At 40.8% G+C, this 19,211-nt stretch overlaps 1 protein-coding gene across 1 annotated transcript in view; it reads right to left on the reverse strand.

Annotated features, from left to right (window-relative positions):
* Window positions 1-19,211, reverse strand: part of LOC117665489 (1-aminocyclopropane-1-carboxylate synthase-like protein 1) — a 37,426-nt gene that overhangs the window by 16,753 nt on the left and 1,462 nt on the right. Inside the window, exons 2-6 of the mRNA XM_034417408.3 lie at window positions 16,025-16,638; window positions 11,732-11,791; window positions 10,515-10,585; window positions 10,314-10,383; window positions 7,693-7,759 (exon numbers count right to left, since the gene is read on the reverse strand). Coding sequence (XP_034273299.2) covers window positions 7,693-7,759; window positions 10,314-10,383; window positions 10,515-10,585; window positions 11,732-11,791; window positions 16,025-16,638 — 882 coding nt within the window. The remainder of the gene's footprint in view (window positions 1-7,692; window positions 7,760-10,313; window positions 10,384-10,514; window positions 10,586-11,731; window positions 11,792-16,024; window positions 16,639-19,211) is intronic.

A 19,211-nucleotide genomic window follows, 5' to 3' on the forward strand; every position in this document is an offset into this window, starting at 1 on the left:
TAAATTTTCTGAAGCCCTATACTCATATTTATCCATTTAAAGATATATCTATTTAAAGATGGGAATTCTGTGGGGGTTTTGTTTTTGTTGTTTTCCACTGTATTCTTGGATGAGTGCACATACTAGGTCAAATGTATGAATGTTGTACATATGAAGTAAAGCAGAATTTACTAAGAAAAAAGAAAAAAAATGAGTTCCATTATATAATATATAGAGGTATGCCTACACAGATATTCTTTTTCCTCAGAGTTCATCTTCTTTTGGCTCATAAATCATTGTCAGTATACAAATACGATAAATAAATATCTGTGTAGTTTGTGGTATCATCACATACAGCAGGGGTGTCAAATTCAAAGCCCAGAGGCCAGATCCTGCCCGCGGGGTGCTTAGATCTGGCCCACGGGGATGCCCTGGAAACAGCAAAGGACCGGCCCGCAGTGCCTCTGCCAGCAAAAACCGAGTTCTGTGGCATCTACCCCCAATGAGAATAGCCAGAATGTTCAAGAATAAATCCGAAAAGTGTTGGAAATGTCATCAGATACCGGGCTCATATTACCATATGTGGTGGACGTGTGTGGAAGCCAAAAGATACTGGACTAAAATCCACACATGGTTGGAAAAAAACCAGAGATTTTTTTATTAGGGATTGTACCAGAAATATACAATAGAGAATTGAGATATCTGATCGTGAATGTATTAACAGTGGCTAGAATTGTGTTTGCTAAAAACTGGAAAAATGAGAAAATACCAACGCAAGATGAAGTTATTAAGAAAATAATAGAATGTGCTGAAATGAGCAAATTGACATTTGAAATTAGAGAACAAGAAGATAAACAATATTATAAGATATGGGATCTATTTTATCAATGGCTAGATAAAAAAACATGGAAATGAAATATGGTTGAGACTAGGTATTGGTCTTATCTTGAAGGCCAAATTTCTTGATAGTTGTGTCATCGTCCAGATGTGGGCTGCTTCAGTCGAATCTGTTGCTGGCTGAGCCATAGTTTTTTTGACCACGCCCCTCGCTCCTCCCTTTCGGGTCCAGTTTGGTGAAGAAGGCCACAGGAAAGATCTCTAACAGGAACCACCATAATCAGAAATAGAAACTGGTCCAACGGGACAACTGGAAAATAAACTCTTTTAACATTAAAGAAACAAACTGTACAGGCCCTGAGACAGAAGGAGGGGCTGGACGATGACACAACTATCAAGAAATTTGGCCTTCAAGGTAAGACCAATGCCTAATTTCCTTGATCCAGTTGTGTCATCGTCCAAAGTTTTGGCAGTCCTAAGGGTGGGATGACGAAGGGCCTGGTGAGATCCCTGTCCGGTGCACCTGTTGCAAAACCCTCCTGCCAAATGCCGCTTCCGCAGAAACAAAGACATCTAACTTGTAACCCCCTTGTCTAATAAATGGCAAGGGGGTGGACCAGGTGGCCTCCCTGCAGACCTCCTCGAGGGAAGCCTGAGTTGCCCAGGCTGCCGATGTAGCCGCACTCTGGGTGGAGTGAGCAGTAATTTGACTAGGAATAGGAACCACCTGGGCCTGATATGCGGAGGCAATACATGCTCTGATCCAACGACCAACCGTTGCAGAGGAAACCTTATTCCCTAAGGAACTTGGCAAGAAGGAGACAAACAAAGCCTCGGATTTTCTGAAAGGGGCAGTTTGTGTAATGTATATTTTTAGAGCCCTCCACACATCTAAGGTGTGCCACCTCCCTTTCAAGCTATGGGAAGGTCTAGGACAAAAATTGGGGAGAATAATGTCCTGAGTCCTATGAAAGAGTAAATTAACTTTGGGAATAAAAGAGGGATCCAGTCTTAAGACGACAGTGTCAGATCTGAAAATGCAGAGATCTTCTCTAACAGAGAGAGCTGCCAGCTCTGAAATACAGCAAGCTGAAGTTATGGCCACTAAGAATGCTACCTTAAGGGTGAGGAAACGAAGGTGGACCGTGCGGAGGGGCTCGAAGGGAGATACCGTCAAGGCGTCAAGAACTCTGGGTAAATCCCAAGTGGGATACCTATGAATCGAGGAAGGCCGTAAGAGCCTGACACCTCTCAGAAATTTTCTAATAACAGGGTGGTGAGTGAGTGGCTGTTCAGAGGGCCTGGATAAGGCCGTAGACAGTGCCGCCACATGCCTTCTAAGGGTGCTGTGGGCCAGACCGTGATCCAAGCCATCCTGCAGGAATTCTAGGACCTGTGGAGGGGAGGCTAAAAGAGGATTGACCTGGTGGGATCTACACCATCTTACAAAGGCTACCCAGGTGATATTGTAAAGCCTAACCGTGGACCTGCGTCTACAAGCCTGTACAGTAGGAATCACCCTATCTGAATACATGTCCCGCTTTAGGAGGGCCCTTTCAAGTGCCAAGCAGTCAGTTGGAGCCACTGAGGTTCTGGATGGATCAAGACTCCCTGCCGCAGGACGATCTGGTCTGATGGAATCCTCCAATGGTGTGATATGGAGAGAGTGACCAGATCCGCAAACCACAGGCGCCGTGGCCAGTGCGGAGCTATCAGGATTATTTCCGCCCTGTCGGCAACCACCTTCCGAAGCAGAGCTTGGATCAGAGGCAGAGGTGGGAAGGCATAGTGAAGATCAGGAGGCCATGTGAGTCGGAGAACACTGATCCCTTCCGCTCCCGGAGTCGGGAACTTTGAAAAGAAGCGAGGAAGTTGAGTGTTCAGTTTCGTTGCGAAGAGGTCTATGTGCGGAAACCCGAACTTGTTGCATATCGCTTGGAAAATGTCTGGATGTAGCTGCCACTCGGCATTGTCTATCTGGGTCCTGCTGAGGAAATCTGCTTGGATGTTCTCCGTCCCTGCTATGTGATCTGCTCGGATGGAGAGGAGATGTTGTTCGGCCCACTTGCCTAGACGAAAGGCTTCCTCCATGAGACGTCTCGAGCAAGTCCCCACTTGACGATTGTCATGTGCTTTTGCAGCTATGTTGTCTGTCAGCACCAGAACATGATGGTTTTGAACAAACTGTTGAAATTGTGTGAGAACCAGGTGGATGGCCTTCAGTTCTAGCCAATTTATGGGGTTGGTCAGGTCTGATGGAGACCAACGACCCTGAGCCACATGCGATTCTAGATGCGCTCCCCAGCCATGGAGACTGGCGTCTGTCGTGAGGGTGATCCTGTTTTGGTCCATGAAAAGACATCCCTTGTCTAGAGAAGGCAATGTCCACCAGTGTAGTGATCGCCTGACTGATAGTGGGACTCTGACAGTGGCCATGGTGTTAGCTTGTCGCTTCCGTTGGAAAGGCAGTAGAAACCACTGCAAGTGTCGGGCGTGAAGGCGTGCCCAGGGGACGATCTGAATGCAGGAGATCATTTTGCCTAGAAGTTTTGACAAGGTGGCCAATGGAACAGAAGGGTTTTTGTGAATGTGAGCTATCATGTCTTTGATGTCGGCTCGACGTTCCAAGGACAGGTAGACTGCGCCTTGATGTGTATCTATAATGGCACTGAGGTGGACGAGTCTGTGGACTGGTACTAATTGGCTCTTCTTGTAGTTGACTAGGAAACTGCGTTCGTTCAAGGTTCGAATTGTGATGTTTAGATCATGTAAGGCTTGGTCGTGAGAGGGAGCTAGAATCAAAATATCGTCCAGGTAAGCCTGGAGCCTTACCGGTTGTTGCCTCAGGTGAGCTGGTACTACTGCCAGTACCTTTGTGAAGACCCTCGGTGCCGATGCCGTCCGAAGGGAAGGGCCCGGTACTGTAGATGTTTTCCTGCGTAGCTGAAGCAGAGATATTGCCGATGCTTTGGCAGTATGGGAATGTGAAGGTAGGCCTCCGTGAGATCTATGGAAATTAGAAAGTCGTTGGGACAAATCCCCTGAAGAATAGAGGTTAGTGAACACATTTTGAATCTGCGATACACTATGTAAGAATTGAGAGACTTTAAATCTAGTATTGCCCTCCACCCCCCCGACCGTTTCGGAACCACAAACAGGATAGAATAAAATCCTTGCTTCCATTTGCTTTGAGGGACCTCCTCTATGGCGTGTATATGCAGGAGATGCTGAACAGCTTGGTTCATCAGGAGGTGTCTGGACTCGCTGCTGTAAGGTGGGCATTGGATGAAACGGGTCGGAGGTGTGGAGAGAAATTCCAGGGGGAGGCCAAATGTTACTATAGATAGGACCCAGAGATCTGGGGTAGAGGCTTTCCACCTGTCTGCGAAGAGAGCCAGGCGGCCTCCAATGGGAGGATTTGGTGATGAATCACTTACGGTTGTGGGACTGGCGATAGCCGGAGCCACGAAAAAGCTGCTTGGACTGTGTGAATTGTCTGCCCCATCCCAAAAGGACTGACAGTCCGAAGACCGGCTTGATCCCTGAGGGAAACCCTGTTGGAAGGTACTTCCATGGTAATAGGGATGAAAGGATGCCCTCCTGTAATAAGGAGAAGATCGTCTGTCAACACGCGTAGATGTTGAACGTAGAACCTTACGCTTGTCCCGTGTTTCAATAAGGAGAGGCTCAAGTGACTCACCAAATAATTTCACTGCAGAATATGGAGCTGCAGCCAAACGCCATTTGGCCCAAAGATCTGCTAGCCACTGACGGAGCCAGATCATCCTGCGGGCTGATACAGTAGAGGCTAGGGCTCTAAAGGCAAATTTGACCGAATTTAGAGTGGCATCAGCTGAGAATTGAGTAGCAGCTATGATTTTATTAATATCCTGATGGAGGCGAACCTCACTAGGGGGCACTCTTGCTTGCAATTGCTGAAGCCAAAGGATGGTTGATCGGCTGAAAAAAGAGGCTGAGGCAGCCAATTAAATTGCCCATGCTGCAGCCTGGTGATTCTTCTTGCACAGGAAGTCTAATTTTTTATCCTCTGGTCGTAGACCCTTGGAAGTATCCCGTCACATATGAGGAGGGAGACGAAAGAGCTGCTACAGGGCTGTCCACTGGGGGGACTTGCAACAGTTGAGCAAATTTGGGTGCAACCGTATAATATTTCCTATCTTGGGCAAGGGCAGAGGCCATGGTTACAGGGCTAGACCATTGTTTCTTAACCAGGTCTGTGAATAATTGAGGGATTGGAACAAAGAATTGTTCAGAAGTAGGTTCAGAAAAAAGTCCTTTTTCATGACCCTGGCTATCTTCTTGCATTTCCTTAATGTAATCATCATTGTCTAGAGCTGCAGTAATGCGTGCCTTATGTAACAGAGACTTAAATTTGTTTGGAGGAAATAAACCTGTAAAGGCAGGTTGATCTTGAATTACGCCCTCATCATCTGATAAATCAGAATGGTGATCCATCTCCAATGCAAAAGATTCACTAGCCCTAGAAGCTGTAGGGGAATGAGAGCCAGTAAGGATAACTGCAGGAGAGACTCTAGCATGAGTGGAATGCTCAGAAATTATTGAGCCAGAATGATGTCTCTTATAGGCATCCGCCACTTGAGAAGCAATGGCCCGATCAATTAAGATCTTTAAGATTTCAGGCAGATTTTTAAAAGGGTCCTCTGGGGTCTGATCTTGCAAGGGCAACTCCCTTGTAGCATGAGCTGGTGTCACATTTCTGCCAGAATCAGAAGCCGGAGAAATTATTTGACTTGCAAATGGATTTTGCAGAGTGCCCTGTTCTTCCTGTATAAGAACACCACTCTCACCTTCTGAAGATCAAGCCTGGTGAACTTCAACAACAGGGAAGGGGGGAGCTTATGCCTCTGTTGCAAGTCTTTTTCTTCTGCTTTAGAAGAGTGCTTGCGTTTGAAATCTGCTTTTTTTCCTGGAGACATGGTATTTCCCTCCCCTTGGGAAGAACGCTCTGCCATTGCAATAGTATACTCACTGCGACCAAGATGTCGACTAATGTAAAGATTTAGTTTCACTTTCGCCACGTGGTAAGATAAACAAAAGCAAAGGTTTTTGCGTTTCCTCACTGGCTGCCAGGTAACACGTGAGCAGAATATACGTTGCTCTAGAGGTGACTGTCTAGGAGAACCTAGAAACAGCCCGTTAAACGCCTTTACAGCCACAAAAATCCTAGGCTGTAATATTGCCACATGGAGAGTGTAAGGAAACCTTACAGCTCTCCTGTATAAGCTCCGTTGGTGGTATAGGAGGATTGAGGCTCAAAACGTTGAAAAAAGCCTCCTATGGACTCGTCGGTGGCAAAGCGGCAATAATATGCTCTCCGAAGTGCCGCAGCGCTTCAAAGGACCGCCCTACAGCTGATTAGCGGTTCCGGAGCTGAGGGCGGTGGCAGCGGCCGATTTTAGCGATTCTGGGGTTTTCCCCAGAAATTTGCTATAAACGTTGGTGATAAAATGGTTTAAACCCCCTGCGCTGTTGTTGGTGGCATAGAGTTAAAAAAAACCCACCAAAGGAAAACAGTTTTAAAAAGACGCGCAAAAGAGGCTTCCAAAATGGCCACCGCCTGGAGCTATTGAAAGCCTGATAGAACAGGCTGCTCCAATACAAGGTATACCGGTAGGCTACAAAAATTCCCAAAAAAAATTGAACTAGCATAGTAGACCGGTACCCTTGGGAAAAATACAAGAAAAATTTAAACAGTAAAATAAAAGAAAGAAATAAGAAATTAAAAAGTCAAAAAAACTTACAATTTAAATGCAATCGAACAGACCTGGGCTGAGAGCCAGATCTGTAGGAGATGTTACTCTCAGACTGACTGAGCCTAAACTGGACCCCAAAGGGAGCAGCAAGGGGCGTGGTCAAAAAAAACTATGGCTCAGCCAGCAACAGATCCGACTGAAGCAGCCCACATCTGGACAATGACACAACTGGATCAAGGAAATCTTTATAATACAAGAACTGTAGAAATATATAATAAACAATATAAAGATGTATGATTATTGGATCGATCTAGGATGAGGAAATGAATGATATAATATAAATTAACTTAAATTTGAAAATATTTTCTATGAAATGAGGGAAGAAATAGCCATAGTTAAATAAATGATTAATGAGGATAATAATACAAAGATATATATATGATTGATAATATGAGAAATTAGATAATCAGTAAGTTATGAATATGGTGAAGATGCACAAAAGACTTGTAACCAACCGACACAGTCTTTGTAATTATAATTGATGATGGATTTATGTTTTATGTTTTGTTTTTTTTAAAAAAAAATTCCAAAAAAAAAAAAAAAAAAACAAGCTCTGGAGGACTGCCCAGAGCCCTCCTGAGCTCTGTTTTTGCTGGCAGAGAGTTGCAGGAGGCCATTGCAGCTGAAAATGGAGCTCAGGAGCCTGTTTTCGCTGGCAGAGCGCTTGGGCCACCACAGGTACCCCCGACATGAGTGACGTCGAGCTGACCATGCCCAACCTGGCCCCCTGAGGTCAAACTCAACCCTGATGCGGGCCTCAAAGAAATTGTGTTTGACACCCCTGATATACAGTAACAGTGTTTATGGAATAAACTGTCATAATCAAGCAGGTTAAAAAAAAACTTTAATGTACCAACGACGGCAACTAATTAATCAAAAGCCTTCTCCAGATCCACCCTGATGAATGTGAGTTATTTAGTACAGGCATTCTGTACTATGTTAGTACAGAACATATGTTCTGTATCACATGTACACACATGTTCACCCATGAAACCTAAACAATTTCATTCCTCTTCTGCAAAAATTCCTGCTTTGCTACCATCTAACAAATTTGTATTTTAAATTGCTCCAGCTCACTTACCTCCTGAATCACACAGAACGTTAGCTAAAGTAGAAAACAAAGATCCACAGCCATTCTGCAGAATCACCTAGAGAAAAGATATTCAGACAGATATTATTTTCTAGAGAGACTATTCTTTCCAATAAGATTTCTAGCACCAAGGATTATCCATTCTCTTCTTTCTCTACCATAACCCCCTCTTATCCCAAAACTGCTTTTTGAAAAGGCAACCGGACTTTGTTTTTACTTGAAGATGTTTCACTTCTCATCCAAGAAGCTTCTTGATGTCAGAATTGAAAAAGCTTCTTGGATGAGAAGCGAAACATCTTCAAGGAAAAACAAAGTCCGGCTGCTTTTTGAAAAAAGCACCTTAGGGACAACCATGATCTGGATGACTGAAAATCTCCATAGATGCTCTTATCCTGGTTTATTTGATCTGGTTGAGGAGGAACAAATAAGGAGTGACAACTGAACTCTTCTGTGGTAGTGTTACCAGCCCTCCTAGGGTTCCCTTAACCACTGGGCAGCAGGTATTCCACTGGGTGCTGAGAATTGCACAGCACCATCTTGATGTCACGTTGGTAGGTGGAGAGCAATATAAATATGTTAAATAAACAAATAAATAAACTTGAAGGATAGTCCTTCTTTCCCATAAAGTTTTCTACTACGAATTTGTGATTCACTTCAGAGTACATCCATGGATAGACAAAGGTCACTCTGTAGCACAACAAAGGAGAATAAACCCATCAGGACAGGATTTTGTATCTGAAAGACACTCTGCATTGCACTGCAGAGCGCATATTCCTCTCATTCTAAGCTAAATTATCAAATGAACTGATGTCCCCTAGCACGTAGGCAAGTAGCGGTCTCAAGAAAGGAAACCACCTCCTGAGGCTCAGACTTCTGAGGCTACAGCAACTCCTCCTATTTGTGTCTCAAAGATGCTTTTCCAAAAGGCAACTGGATTTTCTTGGGGGGGTTTTTTCCCCCTTGAAAACATTTCACTTCTCATCCAAAAGCTTCTTCAGTTCTAACTGAACGGTGGGGAATGTAAAGATTTATATATTTGCAGTCATCTGGTTGTTAGCATTCTGAGAGTTGGCCATTAGCTCTCTGAGAGTTGTTGAGGTCACTTGAGGGTTTATCCTCAGAGTAACCTCTGAATCAGAGTACAAATGAGTGTGGAACCTTCTTGGGACTGCTGAAAGGACTCTGTTGTAAACAGGAGATAGGTGGTGTTGTATTCTTCCCTCTCTGTTGAAACAGGGCTGTTCGCTTTTAACATAGATGGCTTCTTTGACCCCTCTTTCAATCCAGTGGTTCTATCTGTCCAGAATGTGAACTTTGCTGTCTTCAAAAAAGTGACCTTTGTCTTTCAGATGCAGATGAACTGCTGAATCCTGTCCTGATGGACTTGTTTTCCTCTGTTATGCCATGTGTTTGTGAAGTGTACTAGCCTTGGTAGTACAGTGGTACTAATACAGTGGTTTAAAGCACCCTGTTATTAACACAGCTGCCTGCAATTACTGCAGGTTCGAATCTTACCAGGCTCAAGGTTGACTCAGCCTTCCATCCTTTCTAAGGTAGGTAAATTGAGGACCCAGATTGTGGGGGCAATAAGCTGACTTTGTATAAATATACAAAAGTATGAAGGCTATTGCTTAACGCATTGTAAGCCGCCTGAGTCTCCGGAGAAGGGCGGCATATAAATCAAATTAAAAAAAAAAAGTGCTTGGCTTGTTTCCCCAATTATAGATCTGAACATATCTCGCTGCATTGCACTGCTTATACCACATTGCTCAGTTTGTGTCTGGCTATTTTATCTTTGGGGTGGATGAGCTTCTGCCTTAATGTATTCTTGGGTTTAAAGTGTGCACATATGTTGTGTTGGCAGCTCCTCACTCAAGAATACATTAAGCTTGTCCACCCCAAGGAAAAAAAACATTTATTTTCTTTTTGCATTGCTACAATAGATACATGTGTTGAGAAATTGGGAGGGCAGGGATGAGAGATTAGAAAACCTGTGACACAAAAGTATACTTTCTGCTGTCTTTATCACTCTGCAACTTCTTTTCCTAGTACCATCCACTTGCTTTCTACACACTCCTAACATAGTTCTTGACTTATAACCATAGTTGATGCCAGAATTATGGTCAGAAATTGTGCTGGTTGTTAAGTGGGTCATCATATTACCAATCCAATTTTACGATATCTTTTTGCAGCAAATTTTATGCAAATGCAGCAACCGTAAAGTAAAGCCACGGTTATTAAGCAAACACTGTGGTCATTAAGCAACCCCATTGTTCACAATGGACATTTTTGCTGGAAACTGGAACATTGTAAATCGCAGCCATGTGATCGCAGCACACTGCAAACGGCCATAAATGTGGGCCAGCTGCCAAATATCCAAAATGCAATACCATGACCATGGGGGTGGATGTCAGAATTCAAATCTGGTTTGTAAATACTTTTTGGTGGGTCTTTTTGAACAGTTGCTAAATGACATTCATTTATTCTTTAGTCAGAACCTTGACAGACCGGTTGTTAAGCAAGGAGTACCCTGAAGACTTTCTGACACATAATGGTAGTCACTTGCAGGGAGAAAAAAAAAATCAGACAAACCCCAAAGTAGGTTGACTTACATTTTCTGTTTTGAGAGGTGCAGGGGCTTTGCTGTAATAGGTCAAAAATCGAGCCACTTCTTCTCGTACACTGAAGAAGATACAAAAGCAATTAGAGTTTTCCAAATGGTATCTTCATTCCTCTCTAGGCTGTATCATGGAAAACACAGATTCAGACTTTCTGACAAAAGAGGGTGAAGATTCATGACCAAGGCTACTTACAACATATGGCCCTTCCAATCAGGGTACTGCAGCAGGGAAGGATCTGTGAGGTTCGTGGCACTTTGGGTCAGCTATCAGCAATGAGAAGGAGAGGACAAAATTATTACGCATATTGCCAGGAAACGGTCTGGAAATTAGCAAGTAAAAGCTATGAAGGTTGATAATTTCCTTCTTCACTTGGAAGGTATCTTGCAAATGAACCACACACAGTGAAGTTGGGTATGCACATTGTGAGTCCTTTCTTTTTGGTTTAGTTGGATGAACTCAATCAAGAGTTGCTTGTCTAAGAAACTACAAGTGTACAACCCATGACTTTGAATAGTATGAAATAGGCCTATGTTTTTATTGAGTGATTTAGTTCACTATTATTTAGTAATTTTCACAAAATATGTATAAAACGCATACATATACTGTGCTTAAACTGCATTGCCATCAATTTAAAAGAAAGCAGTTGCTTTGCTTCCTATCACAATCTACCAGATTTTGGCTACTGCTCCCCTCTCCTCTTCTTCCATAAAAGACCTGGGATAGGGAATAAGGCAGGGGTGAAATCCAGCAAGTTCTGATAGGTTCTGGAGAACCGGTAGCAGGAATTTTGAGCAGTTCGGAGAAGCGGTAGTGGAAATTTTGAGTAGTTCAGAGAACCGGCAAATACCACCTCTGGCTGGCCCCAGAATGGGATGTGAATGGAGATTTTGCAATATCCTTCTTCCAGGAGTGGGGAGGAAATGGAGATTTTGCAGTATCCTTCCCCTGGAGTAGGGTGGGAATGAAGATTTTGCAGTATCCTTCCCCTGCCACGCTCACCAAGCCACACCATGCCCACCAAGCCACGCCCACAGAACTGGTAGTAAAAAAATGTGGATTTCACCACTGGAATAAGGGACTAAAAGTATTTATCCATTTAACATGAAACCATTTGGCTGAGGTTCATGGATTAAAAACTAGATTGGTATTGTAATTCATGTATTAGTGACCCAACAAATCTCCCTAAACAGATTTCTCAAATGCCCACAGTCCATGATGAAGGAAGAAGCATTCGGTTATTTAGGAAGAGAACAAAGTTGGTAATAAAAATAGGTAATAAAAGAGAAAAAACAATATAAACCTTACGTGACTCATCTGGGAAATTATTTACTTTGTAAATATTATCATAAAATGACATCACCTGATGATCACTATTACTTAAGAATGATGGGTATTTACAATATTCTTACCTTTTTGGATATTAGATCAAAGCAGAGTTTGTTCTCGCTGACAGCCAAATTAATGATGCCCTGGGAATACAGATAAATGTTTCATTAAAAACAATGAAATTTGCTATCCTATTATTTGCTATCCTATTAGCTACCTCAAAATTGTGTTCTATAAAACTTTAGCATTACTAGAGCCAATAAAGATTCTGGAAAGAGGATTATGATAGAAGATACTACATATGAGTCAAGAGGTTGTTATGTTTCATTTTGTGTGGATTTTTTGTGTGCGTGTGGAAGACTTGTAAAGATATTATATTGCTGTCATTACAGAAACTTGGTGGGATGAAACCCACAAATGGAACATACAGCTAGAGGGATTTAAATTATTTATAAGAAATAGACCAAATAAAAGAGGAGGTGGAATTGCACTATATATAAGAAATTAACTACATCTCTACAGAAATAGAGCACAACAATGACAAAAATTATCTTGAATGCATTTGGGTCAATATTAAAGGGAGGGGGGGTGACATTGCCATAGGTCTCTACTATAGGCCATCCAACCAAACAGAGAAAATAGATGAACTTTTTGGAAGTCAGTTAACTAAAGTATGTAGCAAACACATCACAATAGTAATGACATCAATTGAGAGACAAACTCTGCACAAAGTGGAAGATCCAACAGGTTCCTAACAAACTTAGCAGACAACTTTGTTTCCCAAAAAGTAGAGAAGGGAACAAGGGGATCAGCCATATTGGACTTAATTCTCACTAACAGATATGAAATGATAGAAGGTATTGAAGCTACAGGAACCTGGGGGTGAGGCAGTGATCATGCAATATTGGAATTCAACATTATGCAAGCACAAGCAATAGAACAAAGTCAAACTAGAGTCTTGGACTTTAAGAGAGCTAATTTCAATAAACTTAGAGAAAGCTTGGGAAGGTTCCATGGATGAGAATCCTCAAGGGGAGAACAACTCAAGAAGCTTGGGAAATTTTGAAAAGTGAGATTATAAAAGCCCAGTCTAGCACAATACCAGTGAAGAAGAAAAATAACAGCTCTCAAAAGAAATCAGAATGGCTGCATAAAGAACCTTCTGACAAATTGCAAGACAAAAAGGACAAGTATAAAAAGTGGAAAGAGGGGCACAAAACTAAGGCAGAATATCAGCAAATAGCCTGAGCCTACAAAGATGAAGTGAGGAAATGAACAAAGGATTGTGACAAAAGTAAAAAATAACAAAAAAAAAAAGCTTCTTCCAACATGTTAAAAACAAGAAAAAAAAATCAAGGAAACAATTGGCTGGGAGAAAGTGGCAAGAATGTGACAAGCAACAGGGAGAAAGCAGAACTACTTAACTAGTTTTTTGCATCTGTCTTTACACGAAGGAAAAAAATAATTCAACCTATCAAAAACAGCACCACAAAAAACAGATTAGGAACACAAGTTAAAATAGGGAAGAAAATGGTAAGTGAGCACCTGTCTACACTAGACAAGTTCAAATCACCAGGACCAGATGGATTATACCCCAAGGTTCTGAAGAAACTGGCAGACGAGTTCTCAGAACCACTGAACTATATCTTTCAAAGAACCTGGGGCACCAGGGAACTGCCAGAGGACTGGAAAAGAGCTGATGTAGTTCTCATCTTCAAAAAAGGAAAAAAAATAGATCCAGGAAACTACAGACCTATCAGCCTGACCTCAATACCAGGGAAGATTCTGGAAAAGATAATCAAGCAACGAATCAGCGAATACCTAGAAACAAAGTAATAACCAAAAGCCAACATGGGTTTGTCAAAAACAGATCATGCCAGACTAATCTTATTGTATTCTTTGACAAAGTGACAAAATTAGTGGACCAGAGGAATGCTGTCAATATAATTTCCTTGGACTTCAGTAAGGCATTTGATAAAGTAGACCATAACCTACTACTTGATAAAATAGAAAAATGTGGATTAGACAGCATCACCACCAGATGGATTCATAACTGGCTGACCAACCGCACTCAATGTGTACTCCTCAATGGAACTGCATCTACATGGAGGGAAGTATGCAGTGACATACCCCAAAGCTCTGTTTTAGGCCCAGTACTCTTCAAAATCTTCATCAAAAGTCCAGTAAGCTAACTTAAATGAGCAACAGTATTTTTAAAAAACCCTAAAATTAATGGCTAAGAGAGGGTTTGAATCCAAACCAAATCAGTTCAACAGTTCAGCTATATTACACAGTCTATACTGATTGCTATGGGAGAATGAACTAAAAGATTAGCATTCTTGTAATGGGCTTCTTAGCTAAAAAAAATGTAATTAGGTTGGGTTTTTTTAAAAAAACTCACATTTTGAATGAAGTTTGAAATGAAGATAGCTATTTGAGGTTTATATAATATAAAAACATCATGCTGATTAGAGCTAGCATAGCTGGTTTTATTGATGGATAGTAGTATTAATGCTGCTTCCATTTGGATGCCCTGCTGTTTTAATGTTTATCATCGGAGCAAAGCGTGTCTTTTTACAGTAAGCAGCTCTGGAAGTTCTTTAGGATGGAAGAGTCACGTATTAAGCATGTAAAATAAAAGTTAATCTGCAGAAAACTCTACTAATGTTGCTTTGGAGAAAAAGCTAAGAACTACTGTGAAAATCACTATAGAATCTACACTGACCCTAGTTTTTAAATTTGGCAGAAGGATAAAACTCACTATAATCAGTGTTAAGAACGTAATGTCAGCAATGAAGGGTGAAATGGAACAAAAAATTCTAAACCATCATAAAAATAGGTATTTCTGGCAAATTATTTTGTTTACAGACGGGGAATGTATGGTCCTGCAAATGCTACTATACTAAAATTCTCAACATCTCAGAAAGCATGTCCATATTAATAGATACTGGGAGCTATAATTGAGAAATCTCTGGTGTCCCAACTTTCAACTAACTTAAGCTAACAGGTCATAGTCTAGCTTGGGTCTGGATGGGAAACTACCTGAAAATCTACCTTGAATCCATTGATGAAAATGAAATAGAACATAACCGCTCTTCTTTGATTTAAAATATTTAGCCATCTATGTAAATCATCTGCACTACAAATTTAGAAGCACATGCCAAGTAAAGTACTGTATTTTTCAGAGTATAAGACATACCTTTCCCCCCCAAAAAAGAGGGTGAAAATCTGGGTGCGTCTTATACTCCAAATGTAGCCTCGCCCAGCTTCTCAAACGGAGGCTGAAAAAAGCATCAGAAAAGAAGCTTCAGAAAAGAAGCCCCCAAACAGAGCTTCAATGGCTTTTTTTCTGAAGCTCAGTTTTGGAGGTAGGATTTTTTTTTTTCTGAAACAGTTTCAGAAGTTTCAGAGGCAGAAAAAAAAGCAAAAAAAAAAAAAAAAAGGCACAGAGCTCACAACCAAGGAACCTGTTGCTAAAATTCACCTCTGGGAATAGCTGATTGGGGGTATTCCTGGAGGCCAATCCACCTGCCAATCAGCTTTTTTCTTATTTTCCTCCCCAAAAACTAAGGTGTGTCTTATACTCTGAAAAATATGGTACTCAGGGTCACTCTCTCTTAAAAATAGGACCCAATCACAATGACTTTGTGTGGTTGGCATTCTTTCTTGGCATTAAAAAATAGCATTAGTCTTTATGGTTTAAAATGTTCTTATTTGCCATATTTAGGAGAATTAACTCTAAAATCAAGCCATTTTAAAATAAATAATGCAAGATCTTTTCATTTAATATTCATTTCTGCCTGATGAGGCAAGGAAATTTACATGGAAGTTATAGAGAAAATTATTAAACCATTTCACCCCTAGTGTGGCTACTGCCTAAAGTTCATCTTTTTGTTAAGTTTTTTTTTTTAAAAAAAAGTTTAGTCCAAGATAGTTGTCAACTCAATAAATAAATGTCTTGGTAGGTTTAGAGAATAGCAATTATCTTCCTTTCTGTCCTATATAATATACCAAGATAGTTCATGAATGAACAAATTTCCTTCCTTATTTCCTTCTGCATTGGACATATATTCCATAAAATGCTCTCAACATCTCAAATAAGCCTAATTCAGTCATTTAAATTCCCCACTGAAGAACTAAGACATAACATCTTTGTTAAAGCTTTTCTTTCTTGAAGAAAGAATAAATAATAGTCATTGAAAATCAGGATAAAGAATAACAGAATAACAGAGTTTGAACAGAGTCTTCTAGTCCACCCCTCTGTTCAAGCAGGAGTCTCTATGCCATTCCAGTTAAATGGTTGTCCAATCTCTTCTTAAAAACCTCCAGTGATGGAGCTTATTTAGAGACAAGTAACGACAAGACTTTTTACTCACACTGGGGTTTTTGTCCTCATCATACTTGTCATCATGGTAGAGCTGGTACACCTCCTCTGAGAACATCGAAGCAACAGCCATATTACCTCGGACAGAGAGGTAAGAGCTGTTTTGAAAATCAGCATGGTGGCAGGAATGCAACCCCTTAGTTGCGCTATCCAATCTGGTTTGCCCTAACTGGAGGGCCTTGGCTTCTTCTGACAGCCGTTCTCCTATTTCTGTGGAATTGGAGAATGTTTGGTGAAGGTCTACATTTGAAGCTACTCCAGTTGCACAAGAGCCCTGATTGCCCTGCTTTAAGACGTTCAGCATTTGGGCAAAGACATTGAACATACGGAAGTCATGATCCCGTTCCAATTCAAAGCGTCGCTGCTCCAGTTGGATTCGGCGCTCCTCCACTTCCACATCTCGCTGAAGGCGGCGTTCCTCCATCTGCAGAAAGCGCTCCTCCATTTCCCGCTGGGCGGTTAAAGTCTTCAACAGCAGGGCATCCATAGGATCTTTTAACCGCTGGCCTTTCCTTTTCTTCCTCAAGCGGTGCAAAGTAGAAAAACCAGGCCATGCCCCTAGACTTTGGATCCGGGATGAAGAAACTGCATTAGGTTCCCTGAAACCTAAGAGTAAGCAGATTAAGAATAAATAACCCTAACAATTCTTTTTTTGTGCAAAGGTCAAAGTTGCTTAAATGATTATCTGCTATCGTCTTTTAATCTGACTCCTGACAAACTGAGTAAATGAGTTACATTTCAGTTTACATGAGTTGCATACAACAAAGAATATTGAGCAATGCACATTTTTCTTTATATAATAGATAATGTATGTTACACAGACACAAGAATGCAGCTGAATCCCCAGTGTACTATATTATAAAGTATATAATATTTTATAGTAGCTGGCTTTGCTGAATACACTAAACAATAAATGAGAAAAAAAATCCCATTTTGGCTTAGGGTATAATGCATATCTAGCCATCATCCCATCCAGCATTTCTCCTTAGACCAAGGCTATTGTACAGTTCCACATTAATTCAATAGGCAAAATGGCTACATGCAAAAGTTGAGAGATATCCTAGTCTTACCAAACCTCCAGTCATAATTATAAGTGGTTCCAAGTAAAGGATTAGGGTCTGATAACAGTTTATTCATAAGGGTTTATTAAAAATAAATCTAAGCTAATTCATCTGCTTCAGCTAAATAACTTCCATCACCACATGGGAGTTCATCCTATAGATTACTTCATTAAAGTTTTTCTTCCAGCTTCATTTACATTTTCTGCTGAAATGGGGGGTAGAGCCCAATGTATAGTTATGTCTGAATGTGTTACTCTGGATATACTGCACAGAAGCACACTGCCCATCATTCCCTCTATACATCTGACTGAATATAAAAAAACAGCATATTGTATGAGGAAGGGGGGAGGTTTCTAGCTCCTGTGAACATTTTATAGTATACAGTCCAGTTTGTGAGGTCTCAGTGACAGCACTGTTTTTATTTTTGATGTCTTATGTTATATCTATCTATATCTATATGTGTGTGTATCTATCTATCTATCTATCTATCGATCTATCGATCTATCGATCTATCGATCTATCGATCTATCTATCTATCACTATATATATATTGATACAGTTCAGGTTATAAACATTTTAATAAAGTTAATCAATTAAAAAGTTTGTTTACTGCTAAACAAGTATGCTAATATGATCGGCTGAATCTGTATTGCCACATATATTTCTACAGAATATAAGTGCCAGTAACAAAACAAAACAAAAAACTTAAAGAAGCACTGAGAATTGTTTGCTTTCTCCATTAAAATCTCTGCTATCATAAGCTATTATATAGAAACACAGAGAGAATCCTAGATTATACCCTGGTTAAAGTATTTTGAGACCTCAGAAAGATACAGGTGATTTCCTAAGACACTGTCAAATGGACAGTTCTATTTGAAATATCTGTCATCTACAAGATTCTAAGACCCAATGACTTCTGAGAGACCAAAACTGATGAAAAAGACAATATTTGCCAAGTAATCATCTTCTTTTATGAATCCCAGTGTTTTGCTCCCAACCAAAAATAGTCCATTTCTTAAATTATTCCATCACCAATCAATCATACACTGAGATTGCTAAAAGAAAGTTTCCAAGAATGCTGTTTCCTCTTGGCCTAAAAATAATAACAGAACTTCACCAATCCATAGTCAAAGGTATTACTACAAGTTTCTTCTGCTTTAACAAACCTGTTCAGGTGATCTTGTGGTCCTGGAAAAAATGAATGGAGAGAACAATAGCAGAAACTCACTTTGTGACTGCTTATGAAGACTTGAAGGTGTTTAAGTAACTAACTAGTGTATATTTGCTTGGTGGAGTTTAAACCTTCAGGGTACTTTTGACTTGTAATCAGAACTAATTGGTCTTTATGAGATCCAAAGCCATTTACTTCTGTCCTGAATTCATTTAAACCTGTTTTAAATATTGTCTGTCATGGGGTTAAAGCTACTGTTTGTACATCAAACACTACAAAGATCAGTTTCCAAGCATGCTTCAGTTATGTTGATTTAAAATATTTGGATAGATTTAAAAATATAAAAAAGTTCAGGGATATTCCTTTATCCCATTGTTTTGGTAGGCAGATATTTTTCCCCTATTTTCCTCCCCAACAGTGGGTCAGAGGAGGAGCTGCTGCGGGACAGAGATGACAGTTGCACTTTAAAAATTATGATTTAAATCGAGTTTATTTAAATCAAGCCTTTTTATTAGTGATTTAAATTGTGATTTAAATCGACTTGATTTAAATCAAATCCACCCTGCTTCAGGGCACTGCTCAGTTAGCAGACCAACTTCACTTCTTGCACTGTGATCCAGTGGTGGGTTGCTACCAGTTCAGGCAAACCAGTAGCGGCAGGGCTGGGAGGCTCCGCCCACCCGCCTGGACGCTTCTGCGCATGTGCGCACACGAGCAAACCGGTAGCAAACTAAATTGAAACCCACTACTGCTGTGATCCCATTTCTCTTTTCCCCAGCATTCAATTGAAGGAGAGAACGGAAGTGAGAAATGTTCCCTAAAAATGACAGAACTTTAAGGAGGAAGTATTGGGGAGGGAAAAAAGATTAGTGGCGGGGGCAATACTGTTCCTCTCTTGGGTTTTTTGTTTTGTTTTGTTTTAGTCTTTATTGCAGGATTCTGGAAGA

This window comes from Pantherophis guttatus, chromosome 1 (assembly GCF_059756535.1).
Source record: "Pantherophis guttatus breed Tessera chromosome 1, ASM5975653v1, whole genome shotgun sequence".
Lineage (NCBI taxonomy): Eukaryota > Metazoa > Chordata > Lepidosauria > Squamata > Colubridae > Pantherophis > Pantherophis guttatus.